This window comes from Calypte anna, chromosome 2 (genome assembly GCF_003957555.1).
Source record: "Calypte anna isolate BGI_N300 chromosome 2, bCalAnn1_v1.p, whole genome shotgun sequence".
NCBI classification, from domain to species: domain Eukaryota; kingdom Metazoa; phylum Chordata; class Aves; order Apodiformes; family Trochilidae; genus Calypte; species Calypte anna.
Window position 1 is genome coordinate 45,713,297 of NC_044245.1, and position 23,123 is coordinate 45,736,419.

Here is a 23,123-nt window from a genome sequence, read left to right on the forward strand (position 1 = left end):
TAGGACTAGTTCTTCCATGCTCTAGTATATTGCCTGGATTCACCACAGGATGCAAAAGGTCACTGCCTTTTAATGCAACAGCAATATGTTCAGAATTGCTGCTAGACACACAGTGTCAATGTTTCAAAGCAGGATGGTGAGCATGCAGAACATCCTCCCCAGTGACAAGCACCATGATCAAGAGAAGCACTCTGCTGAGCCATGCTGACCTGCTGCCTGCAGGGCACTCACACCACATAGGTGGCTCTTCTCCCTTCTCTCCTGGATATGAATCCTTGAAGATGCATGTGAAATATGGAGGTGATTTAGTGCAGAAAAAGCACTGAAGAATGTTTTGGGCCCACCTCTTGCAGGAAAGTTTTTTCCAGTCTATTCTGATTTTTGGCATCAAGCTTAATCCTAGGTTCTCATATTTAAACTTCCATTATGATGAACAAATGCACTACAACCCTACCCTTCACATAGACAGATCAGGAAATTACAAGGACTGCAAAATTAAGTAAGGATTAAATATGCAAACAGCTGTGTGCTGGAAAGCAGCCTCATGGCTTGGCACAATGAAAAAGAACATACCTGTATGTTGAGAGGCTGCTGCTCAGGAAATCAATGCTGATGTCCACAAAGAATATTATTTGTACCTCCCCTTCTCAATATGTACTTGCTAGATAAATTCTGAGCATTTACCTCTTGTAAGTGGTATAAAGTTATGAGCGGGTCGTAATAGGGGTTTGAACTGAAAAAGTAAAACTGAAAAAGTCAGTATCAAGATTGGGGAAAAAGCCAACAGGCACAAAAAACTGGATCATTTGTCACTTTAGCTATTGATGTATCTAAAATCTGTCATGATGAAAGTGCTGCTTGAAGTGACTCTGCTTGCTAGTTCCATACAGTTTTTAAGGATTCTGCCAATTCAGAAGAATAAATGCAGTGGGTTTCAGTATGTGTTCCATGCCTTTTATGTATCAGGTCTGTAAATGCCAGTATTCAGGGGCACTCAGAAGAGACCTTCAGTGAAAATACGTTTTCTTATATATTTAAAGAAGATCTCTTGCCAGCCACCGTGACTTAAAATGTGAGTAAAGAGAACAAAAGGAAGGGAAAAGGTTCTTATTTATAACACAGTGACTATAGTTACACTGCAGAGACCAATTACACTCTGGTTACGCTTCCCGACTCCACTAATTCATATAAATAGAGCACTTGGTACATGACAGGGTAATTGCAGTGTAAATACAATAGTCTTTATGTATCTGGATTCTGAAAAATCACCAGTGTTACTGAGGTGGCAATAAGAAATAATTTGGACATGTCATTAACCTTCAAATTCTTTGAATCAGTGCTAATTAGGAGATAGAAATGCATAACCAAAAACGTAATTACACTGAACTAAGTGCTCAACTGTGCAACTATTAGAAGGCTGCTCCTGTGAGTAAGAATGCTAAAACATAATTGAGTATCACCAAATCAGGCTGTAAAACACTACCATGTTTTTTCAATAAGGCAAAATGGAAGTGAAAAAGTGCATTAGTGACATTTTTCAGCCACAACAAATGTTCTGAGGGGTGTTCTCACACTAAACCCTATGTATTTTATAGCTGAGGAGGGTCAAATTCTGCCAGGAAGCCCTTCCCTCCAAAGGAATGTTAGGTATAGCTTGTGCAATGGCTGATGTACACACTCAGCCCACAGTGCCCAGGAGCAAGATCAGACTAGGGCTTTAGGTGATACTACAATTTTAAGAGTTGGAACCAATAGAGTACTAATGGAAATCACTCTATATTGTTCCTATTCCTTTCCCTGTTTTCTTTAACTTCACCTCTCCATAACATTTCAAGACAAACATACAAAATGGCACCGAGGACTTTTTAACATAAACATGCTGTTTCCTAAGCACGCAGGAAAGTCCTTGCCAATTCCCTACGAAGAAATACTACTACACCTTTCTTCTACCTCTGATGATCTTACTGTGAATCATTACACTCTCTTAACTCCAGGCACCTTAAAAGTCTTTTGTACACAAGTACGTGATTACAGAAAACCAATGACATACAAAACTTCTTCATAAAATGTTAAAGCAAATCCTTAGCCAATGTAATAGTTTCTTTGAATACAAAGATTTGTTCTCATGTTGTACCACTTCATGCCCTTTCCCTACACCAATGGCCAAGTATGAGCACATAATGCAAGCAGGATGTAGACTTGTGAAAGAAATACCATGTCAAGGTAAAACAAAAAATGGACAGATATTTCCAGTAGATCAGAAGCCCACACAGATCACCCTCCTCCCATAGTTCATAGACCAGCTAATTTTTTTCAGAATTATTCAGCTCAAATGGTTAATCATTGGAATCCACACCTTTTCAGCAATTCTTAAGATTTGCTGGATGCCCTTTAACATTGAAAGAATTTGTACTCTGGCAAGGAGCACTTGGTATCTGACTGCTGGAGTCTGCTTCCTTCCAGCTGAATGCAAGCACTTCAGTCTGTTCCCCTGCTTGTTTTGCATCCAATTTTTTGTTCCTGAATCACTTCATCTCTTTTGCAGATAATCAAAACAGGAGGAGACATGCATAGGAATGGGTAGAATACAGGCAAAACTAACAATGGTACTCCTTACCTTGCATTTGAAGACATCTGCAAGTTGGGGGAGCTCTGACTACTTCTCATCTCAAGACAAGAAAAGGGGATTCTCTCACTCAGTCCTGACAAATACCCAGTCACCTAAAGCACACCTTTAGCTTCCAGAGAAGTGCTGCTTTCATTCCTGAAAATGCTGAGCCTTTCAAAATACACCATTTACACTTGATAAAGATACACCCGGCTTGCATTTTTTTGCCACCATTAATTGCAGTAGCATCATGTTGTGCTTTCCATATTTTTTTTATTTTTTTAACCACAAGTTAACGTGCAGGTGAAACAGTGCAGAAGCCACTAGAAGTTTCTTCCCTCCTTAACCTCTGTGTTTCTTGAAGTATAATTGTTCTTACACTCTCTAAATCAGACAGCTAGATTGATCATAGTGATGCCAGAAATACAGATGATTTTAAAACTCACCTATCATAGAATAAGACACGAAGTACTGAACACAGCTGAAATGTTTAAATCCAGCCTCTGGGAAAAACAAGAGATACAGGTTGTCCTGGTTTGGGCCAGGATAAAGGTGGTTTTCTGTTTCTGTACTTTTGCTTTTAGCTAAGTCCCTTGTAAGTAGTCTCTCTGAAATTAACAGCAAGTTTCTCAGACAGTGTGTGCTTTTAGGACTGATAACACTTGATGTTTATAGTTCCAGCCAGAGACTGGTATGCAGAGCCAAGGACACTGCTTTCCTCAGCTCTGAGGAAAACGTTTTACTGTCCAGGAGGATAAAGAGGTCCCACCTGAACCCTCCTTTAGGGAGGAACGGACAAGATAGATGCCAGAATTGACCAAACAGAGTATTCCATCCCATATACGTCACACTCAGTATAAATTTGAGGCATCACGTGGGCCGAGCCAGATTTTTTCCTGCTTCCCTTCCTTCACTCGGCATCCTGGAAGGATCCCGTCCGTTCGTCTGCCTGTGGTCCTGATCCGTGCCAGCCCATATCTGTGTGTTCCTGCCTCCGGTTCCCGACTGCTGCCGACTCCAGGAGTCCAGCCTGGACTTTCCCAGGGCTGCCCTACAGCCTCGGTGGTGACGTGAGAGTTATTGGGGGAAAGGAGGGAGGAATGTGGTTTCCATTTTCCTGTATATTTGTATATATTTAGTAATTTTTTCCCTATTTACCATTACTGTTTCATTAAAGTTGTATAGTTTAGTTTCCAACTCATAAGTCTCTCTCCCTTATTCTCTCTCCTTTCTTCATCGAGAGGGAGAGAGAGATTAATAGAGAGCGTCTGTTATTCGGTTTAATTGCCGGGCCAGTGTTAAACCGTGACACAGGTGCTCATCTGCACACCCCCCTAAAATCTCGACTTCCAGCCCATAGATGGAAATAAGGCAGAATGCTTCATTATCAAAGACTCCTTGGCAGTCCATGCTCTGACATGGCCGAACATAATGCAAATATTTACAGAAGGAAGTCCTCAGCAATGATCAGTCACCCTCAAATGGCAGCAGCTTATCAAGCAGTAATTCCTGCTGTGGGAAACCCAGCTGAGGCAGCATTTCCACACAAACAGAACATAGAGAAGGTCTTTTTCAATAATTGGTTCTAATTTACATAGCTTTCCCCATGATGCTAAGTGTATTTGACAAGTGCCATCATGATCTATGAGACAGAAACTGGCACAAAAGCTCCAGAGGTTTCATCAGCTGTGATTCTTTGCATCTAATCTATGGTGAATGAATGCTCCCAGTCTAGTTATGATATTTGTCCTGAGGCTAAAACACTGATTCTCCAGTTACTGTCTTTTAATTGTGATGCATCCAATTTGTCTTTTTAGGCTATAAACTCTTAGGGGAAAAGGTTTTTCTTTTACAATCTGTATGCTGTTCTCATGCCTGCTCTATTTTACTGCAAAAGAGACACATTCAGGTTAAATACTTTTCAGCCTGGTAAGATACCACTTTCCAACTGCTAGTATTAATTGCTGTAACTGGTATTGTTTTTCTACAGTAATGTCCTATGTAAAGATGAATTAGTGGTGACAACATTATGAATAAATTAAAAGTAACAAATAGAGGAATGTTCCAGATGTTGTAAAAATATTATTGTCTACTGAAAAAACTGTTTGCTCACCCATACCATGGTAAGGCTTCTGCCTTAGTAGTATAAACTCCTGTGCCTAAGCATTACTGCTTTCATGATGCCATTAGTACCCCCCCAAAAAGAAGCCAGCTGGGATGCTCCTTTCTTCCAGAACTGCATGTGCTCTGGTTTACTGCCATCACCCCAGGCCTACCTGCTACCCCATATTCACATTTATGCTTCTGCCACGTATGAATGATGATCCACAGGTGACAAAATGTTACAGGACCTTTCACCAACAAATGAGCTGCAGGGCATCCTACTCAGTAGATGAGGTAGCTCTAACAACTGGTTATAGCATAAGCAGATAAACTCAGGTGGAGCAGAACATTCATAATACAAGAAACTTGAGATGCTACTCAGACTAAAGCACCATGTGTACCCCATGGACACCTCACACAGCAACTTCCCTTCCCAGCTATCTTCTAGCTGCCAGCTGAAGATGCTCTCAGCACCATGTGAACAAGAATGGCAACAAGTTACTGCCCCTAGCATGACTACTTCCAGCTTCTCTCCCTTTTTCAGCTGCAGCAAACCACAGTCAGAAGGCAACAAAGGGATCTGGGTTTTGTTTTGTTTTAAACTGTGGTGTTAGAATAGTGCTGGTTATGGGTGTTTACAGGTCCCATTGACCGACAGGAAGGGTCAGGCACCAAGCAGCCAATGTGCCAGAAGCTGCCCCTGCCCTGGGAGGTGCCACCCACCTAGAGGCTGAGACAGAACTCACTTGGGTGCCTCTGGCATCAGCTGCAGCTGAGCCTGAGCTAGCAGTGAAAAGCTCTTCCCCTAGAAGGTCACCTGTCCCCAGATGCTGCCCCCCAAAGGACACCTGCTATGGATATTTTTCCCAGGCTGTGTGAAACTAAAAGGTTTGATTGTGTCAAAGACACAAAGCCTCACTCCCTCCATTCCCCTGCTGGCAGCCTAAGCTTCAGGGTGAATGTATTATGCCACCACTACAATTGTAAAACTCTATTTGGTTCAAGGTAACTAGCTTTAAAAAGAAACTTCAGCCCCTATACCCACAGCAGAATCCCTACTGAGATTTTTCTGCCTGCAAAGCTATTATTTCTAACACAACAAGGTCCCATAGACACTGCAAAACAAGAAGGCAAAGAAGGTAAATTTCCAAGAACAAACCACAGGATTCCCTCTTCCAGCAGAAAGCATGTACAAGAACCTGCTCCAGGATTTGAAGGTTCCCTCTGAGCAGAAGTTTTCCCTCAACACAGGCCACAGCAGTCAGTGTTCTGAATCAGTGGAGCAGTGAAAACAACTGAAGAACTTGAAGCATTCAATTCAAGCACAGAAAGCCCAGTGTGTCAAGTGTCACCAGGATAAGAAGTTTCAGGGTCCTCAGATGAGCTAGACTGTCACAGCCCTTAACTGATCACACAGAGAAATAGGGGAAAATAAAACAATCTATCGCTTCCCTATTCAGTCATGCTCAGATTATGATTCAAGACGCAGGAAAAAAAAAGAAATGGTACTGCCCACCCTGTAGATTTCACTGTCCAAAAGGATGGGGAGGGATTCAGCAAGTTGTGTGTTTATTCTGTGGCTGATGATGGTTGAGCATAGCAAAATGTGAACCAGAGTAGCTGCTACTCCTGTAAACAAGAAATTTCTGATCATTGCTCCAATTGTTCCAAGCCGGTTTTTTTACAACAGATATAACAGTTTATTTTGGGATTTCTTCAACACTTTCTCCCTCTTTCCTTCCATTAAAAATAAAGGGGAGGAGGGGAGGCTGTGTCTGAAATTCACTATTAGCAAAATCACACTGAAAAGGTGAGTGCCTGTGTTTGTTTGTAGTTCCAAGGATAATGTCTGCACTTTGCATGGCTGTTACCTCTGTCCCAGCAACAGCCAGGGCAGAGGCACACAAGAGCCCTGGAAAAGGCTACGGCTAAGCAAAACCTTTGCATGCCCTTACCCATCTGTGCAATGAGGGTAACACCACTTTTGAGTGGCACAGGATGCCGTGAAATATTCAGCAACTTTAGTAGTGAAGGTTGGATGTGTACTGCTGTGGAGAGTGGCATTGGACAGTGGCAGAGGGAGAAAGCCATCTGATGGCTTCATCTGGGACTGGAATTTGGTGGATGACAGCTGAAAGCCTTCAGCAAGAATCAGCCCTTTATTTTTCTCTAAATACTAAAGGAATTTTTGCATCTACAGCATTTTTCTCTTCTTGCATTCGCATAGGGAATCCATCTGGGTTCAAGCTGCATAACCTTTGTTGCTATTCCTTTGCTTTTGTTGTCTTCACTTCTTAGTATTTGCCTTACAATGCACCAAATGTTTATTTTACACAGCAAACAAAAATGAGAAAACAACAGAGAGACTGATACTGCACCTACAGCATGCTGGCCTCTCTGGTCTGCAAAGGCAACTGGAAAACCCCACAAGGGGGGTTCTGAAGGCAGGAAAAATTAGAAGATGATGTGGAAAGAATGCTATTTCCACCTACACAGATTTGGCTCTCAAACAGAAAACTTCTGATACCATTTAAAAAATAATTTATTTTTCAGTTATGTACAGTACTCAGCTGAGGGTCATAACAGGTGGTTTGTCTTTCATCTGTTCTCTGTGAAGACCATGAGTACTGCATGCAGAGGACTTCCTTTAAACACAAGTCCTGCTCAGCTGAAAGTGAATGCCTACTTTATTTCCATAATATAAGGCCTCAACTGAAGAACTCCAAGAGATTATGCATTTGCATATTACAGAGGTAGAGGTCCTCAGACCTTCTTCTATTGACTTAAAACATATTGCTGATACTTAATAATGAAACAGTAACCCTTCCACAGTCGACCTCAAAAATTTGCTTAACTGGTTCAAACTCAGGTCTAAGACATGGATGTGAATTGTGCAAAAAAATTAATTTAATCTTGCAGCCCAATGGTATTTATTGCCTTGGTTGGCTGGCTTTCTTTTCAGAGAAGACTAGGACTAAATTTACTATCCTCCCAAACTGATGATAACCATGAAATGAACAGCAAGTCCTGAATCAACAAGATACCACTCACAACAGGGTAAAAAGAACTTTTCAGCATCCCACGAAATGAAGATGTCTGAGGTCACATCACAATGTTCCTCTGAAGACAGCTGAAGGAAACTCTTCAGGCTCCAAATCTGGTGAATTGCTTCAAGTGTATATGTGAGAAAACCACAAGACATGAATGCCTTTTATTCTTAAAAGGCACACCACAACCCTACCCAGCATCCAATCTTCAGCTGTTGCATTGGAAGAAGGTAAAGAGAAACCACTGAAATGTCTTTACATTAGTCAAGGGTGAAAAAAATTAATTCTTCCTGGTCCTGATGCAACCAGACACAGCCAACACGAAGTATGAGAGCCTTGTCAGCCTTTCTAGGAATACCACCTTGGGACTGCTCAAAAAATCCCGCAACAAAACAAACAAACAAAAAACAACTTTAAAAATTTAAGCTTCCGTTGCAACTTACATACACCCAACAGGTAAAACAGTTCTTTCCTGAATCCATCTTCCAGTCTAAACCACCTCTGAGCTAGTCGGTACTCCTCAGCTCACGCAGATCCATGCCAAGATGAGCCTAAGAGGCAGTGAACTTGCCAGCAAGGACAGGCAAACTCTACGTCAGCAAGCCTCTCTGCAGGTTTCTAAAAAAATGGTTCACTCTCAAGAGTGATAAATTTTCCAAAACCAGGCAATATATATAGCTTTTTACAGCCATTTGGGACACAGAGCTTTGCTAAGCTCCAGCAAATGAAAATTCCTCTCAACAAAGCCTCAATCCTTTGATGGATCAGAGCCTGAATGTCCACTTCTTACCACTTGTGGGAGCATGTCACAGCATAGCTGTTCCTGGAACTCAGAGGCACCACTATGAAAATGTTCATGTCTTGATTTTGAAAACATCACCTTAAAATAGTAAGATCTTACTCCTTTCCTGGACACTTGCTGTATTTAACAACTCAAGGATCCCTAGTCCTCTGGAGCTACCACTCAAGCATCAAAACACATACTAGAGTGAAGATAACTTTACAGAACGGGATACAGCTGGGATATGGGACTGCCCCAAGTCAGAGAGGTTATCTGTGTCAGGTTGACAGCATACAAACTCATCTTAACTGAGAGACTGCCCATTTTTCTGCACCACATTACACTGAAGGGCAAATATTGTGTTCAGTTTCCATACAAAAGCACACAAAGCAAACATGGAAAGCAAAACAGGGAACATACATGGGAAGAAAAAAAAAGTTTGGCATAACTTACAGGAGCTGCGTTGTTTTTCACCGTAACACTTGGAGTTGTGGCTCGTAGTGCCCCGCTCACGCCATGGTAGTATTTGAAGCAGATCTTTGTTTCAGCTAAAAAAAGATAATTATTTTAGATTAGAAGACATGCTAGGGAGAAGATGCATAATTAGTTGCAGCTCACAGGCACAAGGCTTACAAGCAGTTGAATTGTGAGTGGTTTGTCCCAGACTGGTTGGCATGACAGGTTGCCTCTTGCCTTCAATCTTCACCTTTGCCAGAGTGGGATTTAGATGTTGATACCTTTGACTAAAAAAAATTAATACCCCAATCTCTTCTGAGCAGCAGTTATGACAGACAGACCTTAGGGCACCTGATCATCAACCTTTAGATACATTAAGAAGAAAAAAAGTAGGGACAGGGAAACCCTGGCTCTTCAGACAAACCAAACACTAATGTGCAGACCAAGTGAGAAACTTCCTTTGGACAACAAGGTTGTGTAGGTGCTCACTGGTAGGATTCACTGATTCTGACCTTAGTTAGGGTGAGGATGTAGATCTACACAGATTAACTGTTTTGACAGTTACTACATGAAAACAGTTTTCAGAAATATCACAGTAGCACAAGACCCCATTTCCATGTATTTCCACTGACTTCCAAAGATTTGGATTAGCTGAGGAACACAAGCACGATCATTATTTTGGACTCAGACTGCTGCTTTTTGCCGCAAACACTGATATTCAGACAAATACTTTAAATGAGGGAAACTCATTTTGATAACCGTGTCAAGGCACAGAAAAATTGAAATTGAAGCTTCTTGTTCAATCATCCCCTTAAGACCCACTTTTTTGCCTGATGCAAGAAGGAAAGATACTTTCAGCTGGCTTTTCTATTAGTCTGTAACTAAAAATGGATATGAATTCCTATTATTCACAATAATCCCACTCACTCAGTTGCCTGGACCTGGCATCTTGCTGAAGCAGATCCTGCAGGCAGGACTTTTCTTCCATAGCAAACTAGGATGTGAACTGGGTTAATATGGACCTATTACAGGTCCAGGTCCATCACAGGTATGCGCTGTATGTATGTCCCAGGTATTATTTGTGGGATCTGAAGATACCTATTTAAATAAAAGCAGCATTCACATCTTGCAGTTTTAACTGGATAACGCCATGGAAATTTTCAGCTGCTCCATAATGTACTTGAAACAATTTCTCATAATGAAGTTTTTCCTTAACACCTTGCTTTGCACCTGCTGCCGTGGCTCAGGGGAAACACCAACCAACAGAAAAGATGGAGAGAGAGGCTTTTTACAAGGGTGTGTAGTGACAGGACAAGGGGTAATGGCTTTAAACTGGAAGAGGGGTCTAGGTTAGGCATTAAGAAGACATTCTAGATTTAGGTTAGGCATTAAGAAGAAATTCTTTAGTGTGAGGGTGGTGAGACACTGGAACAGGTTGCTCAGGGAAGTTGTGGATGCCCCATCCCTGGAAGTGTTCAAGGGCTGGTTGGATGGGGCTTTGAGCAACCTGGCTTAGTAGAAGGTGCCCCTGCCCATTCAGGGGGGTTGCAACTGGATGATTTTAAGGTCCTTTCCAGCTCAAATGATTCAATGACTCTATGAATGCCAATGTTGTAATGTACAAATTGCAGTGCTGTTTTAACACCAGTAACAAAATAAGTGGAATCAGTGCAGCTGTGACAAAAGATTACATGCAACCTTAAGAGCTGGGACCTTGGCCAAAGATTTTGGTGCTGTGATCTACCATTTGGTAGATTCAAAAAGCAACCATGTAGAACCCCAGGTGGAAGCAAAATGTGGAGATATGAAAAGCTATGGAGATTTTAAAAAACGCAGGCCTGAACGGCTTACCCTGAGGCCTACAGATACACAGAAACACAGGAGGGGAAATAAATCCTGACACAAAATATTTAGGTGTGTAAAGTCTTCCCTACTTTCACATGTTACTCAGTGAAAGAAAACAAAGATCTTAAGAGCTGATGTTTACAAGTTGTTTGAGCACTTCTCATTTCCAGGTGGCTTCTCAGCACTACTTCCTGAGGAGGCACCAGGGAGATTCAAGTCCATTGATGAGAAGCACAGGTACAATCCAATTAATCTGCCACCATATTTTCCATGCCTACAGCTCATCTTTCATCAGAAAACCAGGTGCACACTTCTGCTCACATAGTGAAAATACACACCTCTTCCACTAGATGCACAGATATGTACATGTGTCCCCTTTACTTCCCAGCACTCCACAAGAAGTGGAACGAGCTAGCACCTCCAGGAGGGGATTTGTTGCCCATCCTGGTGTTTAATTCACAACTATGCCCCCAGAAAGCTTCTGCATATTTCAGAGAATTACTTGAGGTGTCAGCACAGCTGAGCAAGTGACCCTGCTCTTGCACCTGTGAGAAGCAGTTGTTTCCTTTTGGCAGCACAAAAAAGCTGGATGAGCTTGTGGGACTGAAAAACTGCAAGCCCAGATTGAATTTTCATGTTGTAATTTTCTCTACAGGACTTTCAACAGCTCAGCAGCTAACTCATTTACTCACTGAGAAGACAGCAAAAGCTGAGGATATCACAATAGCTAAAACATGCAGTTCTTACCAATTATTCAAATCTTAATTTTCCTCTCCCTTGGAAATTCTTAGCTACAGTTTGCATGGAACATTGAGAGCTAGAATAAAGTTAACAAAATATAACTGCAGGTACTGAAGGTACTCAATTCAGGTATTGAATGACAGCATTCAGACTTCAGAGCAGGAAATCTCACTGTCGGTTGACAAGTAGGGAATCAGGTACAGTATCCATTGGGAAACTATGGTTTAAAAGAATCTAATTACACTAAAAGTGACAGACAGAACAGGAGGGGGAAGGAATATATCCTTACATTGGTATTCTGTATAATAGTATTACTGAGATGATCAAATACATATTTGGAAAGAACCATGTGGGTATTGAAGATTCCTCTCAGATTCACAGAACCACTACTTTAATTTTCAATCTAACTGCTCACACACACATGAAAACTGGCAAGTAGGCAACCCAAAGAGATGCAGGCGTCACACCCAATTCGGAACAGTGGCGGAGGTAGAGCCATTCATCAGGCAGTATTTGTGGTGGTGATTAATAAATGCCAAAGGTTTCATTCAGAGAGCAGATCTGATAGCAAAAAGTCTAATGGGAGCCTTCACAGCTTGAGAAATTGCTCTAGAAACACTGGAGGAACAACTTTTTCTTTTCTTCTTGATTCCCTCTCTTTCCCTTTTCTCCAGATCTTTTTCAGATAGAAAATATTAGGAAAATGGCTGTTGTCAGTGGACAGATAAAACTGTCTATAAGCCTTGCAAAATTACATATGGTATCTTTGTTTATAAAAATGCCACTTAGATCCTAGCTGGGCTTTTTTAGCTGGAATCTGTTCTTTCCAAATAACATTGTCCATGTCATGTTTTTCACTTCAGCAAAGTCCTAACATTTTAATCCATATGAAGATTGTTCTTGTACTCCTGATTCACCTCTGAGACATTTCCAAAACAGATGCAGTAATTCACTGGCTTGGTACCACTGTCTGCAGATGACTGGAAAGCACTGTAAGTATAGGCAAGGCAGTGATAAAAATTAATCTGAATGTTATCCAGCTGGCACTTGTACATGATGTTTAATAAGGGCTGTCTGCATTGTAGTCTTGTAGATTAGCTTGTTGTGGAATAAAGACCATTTAACTCTGTCCTATTGCCCTAGCTACACAGCACAGGGCACAGGTCAGGAGCAGATGTTGTCCAGTTAATCCCCAGCTATAAATAAATACATGCCATTGTTATTTTCATCTCAGTAATTATGAGTAGCAGCTCATTGGATCGGGTAATGAAGTTAGGATGTTAAAGTCAGGAAGTAATGAGGTAAAATTCTCCTTTCAATTAGCACAAATGGCAGTTAGAGGGGTAAATATTACAAGGGATAAGATGTATGAAGATGCTGAGAAATACTCATGCTCATGACAATTACCAAACTATTCAGTTTTCACAGATCAAGAACAGCACAGCACTGTGTTCCCTTCACACCAGGCTTGTTAACTCCTGGTATGTTATACCATGGCTGTGTTACAGACTTTACCTGCATTGATATAGGGAAGACAGCTCCCAGTTGTATATGTTCAGACCCACTGCTGTAACCATCACTGTATGTACAGTTGCCCAAAAACAAGGCCCCCAAGGCAGGGTAATCAGAGCCAGGGTGCAGGAGAGGCAACTCTGCTACTCACATCCCAGCTGGCAAGTATGTTTGTAGGCCCCACAGTAGATGCTCCTGGGGAAGGAAGAGAGTTGCAATGGAGCCCTGCCCCAGACACTACAGAGACCATTCCTTGTTCAGAGGAAAACCCTGAGAAGTTTGACTTTTGCCAGAGAATAAATCTGCCATGGACCTTGATCCCCCTCAGAAGAAAAACACCCAGCATGCAGAAAATTATTTCTCTGGCAAAGTCATGAGTTATCTGTTACTAAAGCAGTTTTGCAAGTTTACTAGAAAATTAATTTATCAGCTGAAAATTTCTCTTGTTAATGTGAATACTGCCTCCACAATCACCCAGTCCTTGAAAACAACCAACCTCCTTACTAAACTGAAGTGAGAGGAAATAAAATCTAGTAGGGTTTGCTGATGTATTGCAGCTGCAGGTATTGAAGGTTCAAAGCCTTAGAAGGTGTCATGATTTCTATCATCCACACATTCTTCTTTCTGGTCAGTGTTACTGCTCCTGTTGGCTTATCTGTTGCCCTTTCCCTTTACAATCCTTCCATTCCTAATCATCTTCATCATTTCTTCAAAGTTGTAAAATTCCTTTAAATCTCTTCTCAAACGTTCGCTTGCTTTTATAATCCTCTGCTTCTCACTTACTAAAGCTAGTCTGGTCACAGAGTTTTACCTTTCACTGAAAGGTGGACTTATGTTCTCAAATATAAACAAGAAGCACTGGATCAAGCAGTTTCCCATGTTAAACTAAAAAATACCCTAACCATCCTAATTGGCATTTCAAGGAAACCCTAAATTATACTCTTTGGGGGAGGCAGGAAGCATCAGTTGATATATTATGGGAGTGTGTGGTACTTGTCAGGCGCTTCAACAATATGTTTGTCATTTACTTCCATAGCACTTTTTTTTCCAGTTAAACAGCTGAGGTGACTAAGCTAAGCATTTCTCAGCACAGTACAAATTCTCAGGGAAGTAATGTCAGTCTTAAAAACTGAGTCAGTTGTGATCTATTCAATCTATTACCAATAGAGCTGCTGTTGTTCTTTTGGGCAAACATTGTGCATAAAAAATGAAAGGTGTCAAAAATCTGTAATGAAAAGGGAGCTGCCTTTGGTAAGTGGGTGGGAACCAAGTGAACCAAAACAGAAAGTGAAGCAATTAAGTTATGAGTCATGTTTTCCCTACAGAGAACCAAGCAGTAGAATAAACAGCTATTTGATACTGTACTACAATCAGACACTATGGGATAATCTGGGATTAAAGTAGCCATGGAAATCTCCGGAAGTGGAGACACTGTCAAAGTGGAGTCAATGGAGCGGGAAGCTGATTGAATACAATGGGATAGGCATATGAAAAAAAACAGGACAAGGAATTACAGTGGGAAGCCAAAACACAGAGAGATTAAATGACTTTATGTGAAATGTTGCAGTATTTGAATTAAGTAAGCAGACATTGATGCTTAAATTGAGGGAAGGAGAGGACTGAGATTAGAAAAGAATGCTGTGAGTGAGAGCAGGGAGAAACAATAGCACTGTCTAGATGAAACTAAATGAGAAGAAAGCAGGGAAAAAGAAAGAGTTAAGAAAGGAAGACCTCAAAAATACAGAGGAAAAAAGTATCCTCTCACCAAGAGCTTCATGAAGCATGGAGCACAACATAGGAACTGTATCAGCAGCTATCTGTGAAACCTGGTGTGCAAGTGTACATCCCATCCACTCCTCGTGCCTGACTCCCATTGTCCACCTGATGCCACCCCTAGAGCCCACCAACTGCTTTTGAATACTGCTGGAAATGTAAATGGTGCATCCCAGAGAGTCAAACCTCGATGCTACTGCATCAGCATGAACCCTTCCCTAAGCATCAAGTTTTTAGATAAATGTAGGCATTTTCTCCTGATACCATATCTGTCATGTCAGCAAAGAGTTAAGACACATCAGAAGATAAAATATTACTAAGAGATCTAATCTGTACTTACAGCATCTGTATATGATACTGTTTACTTCCATCACGTATGCCTGCTGCTGTTCCACGCAAACAATGGATCTCATTTCTTGTTCTGTATCAAAAAACCTTCTAGTTTCAGGAACTGCCTGTCCCATATGCAACAGAGACACTACAGTCATCAAGCTGATCTACTACTCAGCCACCTATGGAATCTTCATTTTCTTAAGCTGTAAACTGCCTCTGTTCACAGTATTTGTTTGGTATCACAACTGCCTACAGTTTTCTGTAAGGCACTTCTGTTTTTAGACTACTAACAGGTTTAAGACCAAATGATGCCTAAATGGGTGTGCTTCTTCAACCACAGCTGCACAATTTCTTCCAATTTTCTGATGACTTTTTCCTTGCCCTGCTCTAAAGTGTGCACAAACACATGTGAACAGACTTCTCTTGAGAAACAGCAAGATATGAGATTTTAAAATTCCACCTTTCAGATTATAATAATGCTTCCAGGCAAGAAAGAACAATGTACCTGGAGGCAGATTTAAGGCTGACCAGTAAATATAAATTATTTCAGGCACAAACATTTTCAAAGAAACTGCAATAGCTCAGAAACAAGCAATAGAACACCCAGAAAACTTCTAATCAAGATTAAATTTAAGACAAAAATCCAAACCTGTGCAAAAATGCACAGTGAGACCATTCAAATAACCTTAACTCTGCAACAATGCATAACATGTTTTGGTATTTGTAGCTGTAACAGATATAAGAACTTTTAAACTTATAATAGAAATTTTATTTCAGCTTCACATGGTAAATTCACAGACTGCTATTGCTTCACAAGGGTTGCACATTCAGGGCTGGAAGTATCTCTTTTATAACAGGAGAGCTGATTATTATAATTTATTGTATTATTGATTCTTTGTTCTGTTGTTTGTGATCTGCAGATATCCTCTGCTATTGACTTTCACTTTTCTTTCCTTTGCTCGATAATTTGATTCAGCAGCTATCTGCCTCCAACCACCACAGGAGTAGTACAGTAAATTAGTACACTAATAACTAATGGTTAGTAATAAATCCTCATAGTGGTCCAGTTTCCTCTGCCCTTGCTTCCCTTGTTTGAGCCCTTAATGTTGCACGCTCTAGAGACTTTGAGCCTAACTTTGTATAATCCACCTCTATTACTCTGCTATTCGTATAAAGTGACACGCATCTGCCTATCAATAACTGTGCTGTGATTAATTATCATTAATCAGAAAATTTTCTGATGTGGACACTTGAACATAAGACAGACAAAATCACGCTATTTTTGCTTTATGGAAATAAAAGTATCCTGGAGTTTCTATTGCAGAACACATACAACAGAGTGGCTCCGTAAGCTTATATTCTGGAAGACCATTTTAATACACTGTTTCTTATGTGCTGCCCTCATAAAAACTGTCCTATTGAAAATACTCATTACTAAAGATTGCTAAAAGCTGGAAGGGATGTGACTATACGTTCATTTCCAGCACTTCTATGTATTTCTCCATACAGGCAGGACACGCAGTATTGCTGATTGCTGGCATTGCTTGACATTTTTCACTAAAAACCTTGCTTTCAGTTGCTTACACACTTTGAAGGATACATGTATTTGGAATAAAATTTTTCATGATGGATGTGAGTCTCACATTTGCAGACATGCACAGAAAAAAAAAAAAGAAAAAAAAGAAAAAAAAAATTCATCCAGAAATTTGAAGCTGTGAGGGTAAAGGAAATGTGTGTTTTTAACTCATTAAAGATTTCTCAAGACCTTTTCTTTTAACTCCTATGTTAATATAGAGCACAAGTCACTACACTAAGCATATCTCTTTTACTATTCCTGTGAAAGCACACGAAAATTCAGCTAACGTATAAACCTCTCAGAAAAATTCAGTTTGATATGCTCATTTATGTTAGATATTAGGAAAAGATTCTTTACAGAGAGGGTGATCAGACATTGGAATGGGCTGCCCAGGGAGGTGGTGGATTCTCTGTCCCCGGATGTTTTTAAGAAGAGACTGATGTGGCACTCAGTGCCATGGTCTGGTAACCACTGTGGTAGTGGATCAAGGGTTGGACTTGATGATCTCAGAGGTCCTTTCCAACCCGAATGATTCTGTGATTTGAGGCATCTTTTATTTTACCATTTAAATGCCCAGGAAATCCTGTCTGTGTTGAGCATGCTCCAGACTGGGGCTAAGACAGATGTTTTTCTGGACTAGAGATCTAAGCTCTTCCTGGCTATGCCACATCTGGGTGCCTCTCCTGAGAGTGACAAGACTTTATCCCCAGATATCTCTCTGCTGTGCCAAGCAGCATGGAAGAGGACAGTATGAACACACCACTGATTTGAAACCGAAGGAATTGATGAAGGCAGATGGAGGAAAGAGGAGCATGGGGTGGGGAAACAGAAGCCAGAACAAAACCAGTTAAGATGCTGAAGAAAAAACCCGTGATTTGTGGTGATGATTGGTTTGAGTAGAGAAGGATTTGGGAAGAGCAGGTAGCAAAACACTGTTCCAGTGTTGCTAGGACAAATGAGCACAGCCAGCTGCCTTCACAGTGCATGTACTTGGGGACTTGTATTCAAGCTACTGATTAGGCACAGGAGATGGCAATGGGCTTGATTGGCAGTCTGCTGGCTCAAGTTCTGTCAAGAAAGGCAAGGGTTGGAATGCATTAAAATCTACAGCCATCCAGTGGCCTTTGTGAAAGTCCAGTTTATCACAGAGAAGGGTCTGTACCATCAAAGTGCCCAGTATACCTGGTATTTAGATTGATAACTATAGTCAAGGCAGAGTAGAAGAAGGCAAAGCTTCTGCAGGTGCCCACCACAGAGAAGGTCAGAGGAAGGATGCCACTGCTCAGCCAGTAGCAACAGATGTTAAATGTCCTTAACAAAAGGCTGTTTCAACCCCTATGTAGGTAGGAAGAGAATCTGCATTTTGCACTGGGGCACAGTGTCCCACTGTTACCTACTTCTTGAGTTTTATTGTATAACATGAGTAATGGAACTGAAATTTGAGTTTCTCAGACAGCTCACATCCTTGAAAATAATAATATACACCTAAAATTATCTTCAAAAATGTGAGATTGAGCAAAAAGGACTCAGCCTTGCCACTTTTACGACTGAGTCATCTCTCATCCCATTGAAACCAACAAACCTATTTGCTCCAGATTCATAAAGACAGCCGGATCCAGCGCAGAACAGCAAGAATTTTAGCTATTTACTACCAGTGAAATCCAACAGTGCTATCTACCTGTTCTGCCTTTATGGACTGTGGTAAAGAAAGTACTGAGAGGCACCAATCTGAGTGAGTGAGAGTTGGGGATGGGGGGGTTGTAACAATTTACCTGTCTCTCATCAGAAAAAAAAAAGCTGCCGGAGAGAGACATTCCAGTCATTGCAAACAGCAAATTATAAGGGCTGCATTAAGACTGAGACTTTAATGAAATTCCAGAGCCTACAGGCTTATTATGTTTTTTATGTAAATCAGATTAACAATGAGTTTTTCCATGAGCATTAGCAAGTGAGCAGTTTATCTGAGAAAAACTTGCAGTCATCAAAGCATTTTTAAGTGTGGGATGGTTGAGTCCATAATAACTGGAAACCATGCCTGAAGTTTGCTCTCTGATCCTAAGCACTCATGCACATTGCATGCAAAACAACATTGCAGGCAAAATAAAATACCTGGTTCATCTACGTATGAGAGAGATGATCTACAGTAACTTCTAAAATGCAGTAATTACATCAGATTGTTTTTTCAGAACACTTCCATTTTAAAACTTATCATATTTTTTTTAATAAAAAATTAATAGTGGAGGAAAAAATCTCTACACTTGCTGTATACTGGAAATAAGTTTTTCCTCACATGCAGAAAGCCATCTGTTTCACTGTATTAGTGTCCCCCCAGCTACATTAGAGTCACTGACAATATTCAGGAATAGAATTTTAACCGAGCATATAGTGCCTAACTCTGTTCTCAATTACAGCAATAGATATTAAACCACAACATAAGCAGAGAGAAAACAAATCTAGAGACACACTGACATCCTTGGGCTCAGCAGAGGAACTGTGAAGCTGACTTGGAGACAACAGAGAAAGGTGTAAACTCAGAATATACAGCAGCTCACAGCTCCACAAGGAGGAGGGACAGGAAGAACTGGAGAGCCCTCTCCCCTCTTTACTGTGATGTACAGCCACTGGGTTGTCTCAGATGAAGCAAGTTTGCTGCACTTGTTGCATTACACCCTTCAGGCTCTAGGGTATTATGTCTGCCTCAAGTTAATTGGCTCCTAGACCAGATGCCTGTGAACCATCAGTGCTGTGCTTTTATCAGGGCAACAGTAGTTAAAAGTTTTAAATAAAAACGTATGACTGGATTATGCCTACAGGCAGAGCCTTGAGCAATCAATAATGCATGAAATTCTGAAGCCAAGTGTCATCTACATCACAGGTTTTTATTCTCCTTGATCTCAAAACTGTCTGGTGGACCAGACATTGCTTTGGATTCATAGAAGCAGAGAATGTCATAGTGAGGGTCTGCAACAGGCCACCTGACCAGGAAGACTGAGTGGATGCAGTCCTCTATACTAAAATAGGAGGAGCTTTGCATTCACAAGCCCTGGTCCTAATGGAAGATTTCAGCCACCCTAATATCTGTTGGAGGGAAAACACAGCAGGCACCAGCAATCCAGGAAATCCAGGAGGTTCCTGGAACACACTGATGACAATTTCCTTCTTCAAGTGGTAAAGAAATAAGCAAGAAAAGGTGCTGTGCTGGACCTTGTTCTCATCAACAAGGATGGGATGGTGGAAAATATGATGCTTAAGGGCAGTCTTGTTTGCAGTGACCATGAATGGAATTCAAGACCCTTAGGGCAAAAAGGAGGGTGCAAAGCAAGCTCACTACTCTGGACTTCAAGAGAGCAGACTTGGACTTCTTCAGGGAATCTGCTTGGTAGGGTTCCATGGGATAAAGTCCTGGAGGGGAGAGGGGCTCAAGAAAACTGATCAATATTCAAGGATCACCTCCTCCAAACCTTGCAGCAAAGCATCCCAAGAAAGAGGAAGATGGGCAAGAATGCCAGAATGCCAGAGCTACAGGAAACACTCAGATATAAAGTCTACAGAGTAGAAGCAAAGACAGGTAGCCTGGGAGAGGTACAAAGAAATTGTTCAAAGAGTGAGGGATTAAGTTCAGAAAGCTAAAGCCCAGATATAATTAAATCTGGCCAGAGACATCAAGGGTAACAAAAAAAGCTTCTATAGGTAGGTCAGTGACAAAAGGAAGACTAGGGAAAATGTGGGCCCTCTCTGGAAGGAAGCAGGAGATCTGGTCATATAGGATATGGAGAAGGCTGAGGTACTGAATGACTCTTGTCTCAGTCTTCACTGGCAATGGCTCTGGCCACACCACCCAAATCACAGACTAAGACTGTGCAGGGACTAAGAGAAGGAAGACCTGCACAGTGTAGAAGAGAAAGTTCAAGACGATGTCAAGAATTTGAAATTGAAATTGCACAAGTCCATAGGACCTGACAAGATCCATCCACAGCTCTGGAGTGAACTGGTGGATGAAGTTGCAAAGCTGCTTTCCATCATATTTGAAAAGTTATGGCAGTTTGCTGAAGTTCTCACTGAGAAGGGGAAACATAACCCCCCTTTTAAAGAGGTAGAAAAGGAAGACCAAGGCCACGCAGTCTCACTTCTGTGCCTGGCAATTCCTGCGTCTGAAGGTTCTGTTAAGGAACATGGATAATGTGGAGGTGGCAATCAACATGGCCTTGCCAACAGCAAATCATGCCTGACAAAATTCACAGCCTTTTATGATGAGGTCACAGCACTGGTGGAGAATAGAAGAGTGACTGACATTATCTACCTGGACCTGTGCAAAGAGTTTGACACTGTCCCACATGACATCCTGGTCTCTAAACTGGAAAGATATGTATTTGATGGATGGACCTCTCAGTAGATAAATAGTTGGCTGGATAGTCACATTCAAAGAATTGTGGCCAATCACTCAATTTCCAAACAGAGAGCATTGATGAGTGGTGCTCCCCAAGGGTCCATACTAGCATTGGCACTGTTTAATATCTTTGTTGGCAATGTGGACTGTAGAACTGAGTGCACCCTTGGCCAGTTGGCTGACTACACCAAGCTGTGTGGTGTGCTGGACTTGGGGGTACTGACTGGTGAGGAGACCATGAGGGCAGTAAAATCTGAAACAGGTTACTCAGAGAAGTTGTGGATGCCACCTCCTTGGAAGTATTCAAGGGCATACTGAACACTTCCTTTGTGTGTTCCCATGGCAGGAGAATTCGAAGTAGGTGATCTTTAAGGTCCCTTCCGATCCAAACCATTCTGTTGTCCTATGAATCCATGACATCAGCCTTATTGCTACTGGTAAATATTTAGGAAGGTGTAAGCCATAACTTTACCTGGTGCCTCCTTTGTGAAGGACACCATGGACACCATGGACACCATGAAAAGGGACACCTTTCAACTCCAAACTCAGTACTGAAATTAGGGAGTATTTATGTTTTATTTACATTAGTAGTCGTTTCATTCAAGACACCTGCTACAGCACTTCTTCAGTCAGTCTTGAATCACATGACTGATCAGTATAACTGAGTTTCACATTAGAAACAGAATGTTCCCTTACCACCTTTCATTTTCTTACCAAGAAAGTTACCTTTGAAGACATCAGTACCAAAGCCAGTCATCATGGACCTCCCCATTTCCCCAGCTCCTCTTACACGTTGTATCTTTTCTCTTGTTGCTCTGCACACTCTCCCCGTCAGAAGCCAAATCTATTCACCTTTTTTAAGTGCTAAACTCTCTTCAGTCACTATAAGAACAATAGTTTTATAGTGTTTAGCAGCCATCCAACCCTGCAATACTAAAACTCAGTGTTCAGTCTGATTGAGGGCTATTACAGTCAGTCAAGCATGTGGCATGCATCACACAAAGAGAGTCTTGCAATTAAGTCCTTCAGCAAAAAGATGTAACTATTACAAAGAGAAAACCCTTTGCACTTGTATGTAAAAGAGAGGTAAAGATCTTAGCACTAATATTCACAGTACCATAACAGAGGCTACTTTTCTTTATTAATACATTTATCACACTTCAGACTCAGTATGTACATGTTCCTCGTCTCTACTGCATATCTAAAGATATTTTTAGCCTAATATTTCCATGACAACGAAGCAAGAAATGGTCAATTTGAGGTGGCTAAATAAAAATTCAAAACCCTCGTAGAAGCAGCTTCCTAGTGCTCAAAATGTTACAGTTACCTACTACACTTAAGCACATTATTGCTTGTTGCAGCTATTTCTAATCATCACATTAAAAACCTAATTTTGAGTGATTAAGAGAATTATGCATGTTATCATACAACAAAGACTGATCATTGCTGTTATAGTACAAACATCCTAATAGGAGTAAAAGAAGACAGCAAAAAAATACTTTAGCCTGAAGTAAGTGCTTGCAGATAAGAGTAAAAAGAGATTCTTAGGCAACTGATAATAGGTTTTATGTACCAAGAATGTGATGGCAAGCATGACAACTGAAACTCTTGGCTTTCCTGACTGCACCACAGAACTATTTGCAGACAGTTTTTGGAAGAGAATAATTTGAAAACCCTGGAAGACCAAAAAGAAAATTAGTATATTCCAGGCAGTGGCATTGAAGGGAATGAAAATGTGCAAGGGAGCAACCCAAGGAAAGGCAGGTCCTCACCTCTCCCCTGACCTCAGGCAGGACAGTTGCACCTGTCTTTTGGCACAGTAACTCTACTGAAGGCAAAAGGGCAGTCACAACATAATAACAGTGCAGCAGAGATTGTGATCTTTGGCACTCTGGTTCCTGAATCATCTTGCAAGTATTTTATTTCTTTCCACATTATTTTTCCTTTCATTGCAGAAAGGA

At 41.1% G+C, this 23,123-nt stretch overlaps 1 protein-coding gene across 1 annotated transcript in view; it reads right to left on the reverse strand.

Moving 5' to 3' along the window:
- Positions 1 to 23,123, reverse strand: part of HECW1 (HECT, C2 and WW domain containing E3 ubiquitin protein ligase 1) — a 251,826-nt gene that overhangs the window by 113,817 nt on the left and 114,886 nt on the right. Inside the window, exon 4 of the mRNA XM_030445676.1 lies at positions 8,993 to 9,087. Coding sequence (XP_030301536.1) covers positions 8,993 to 9,087 — 95 coding nt within the window. The remainder of the gene's footprint in view (positions 1 to 8,992; positions 9,088 to 23,123) is intronic.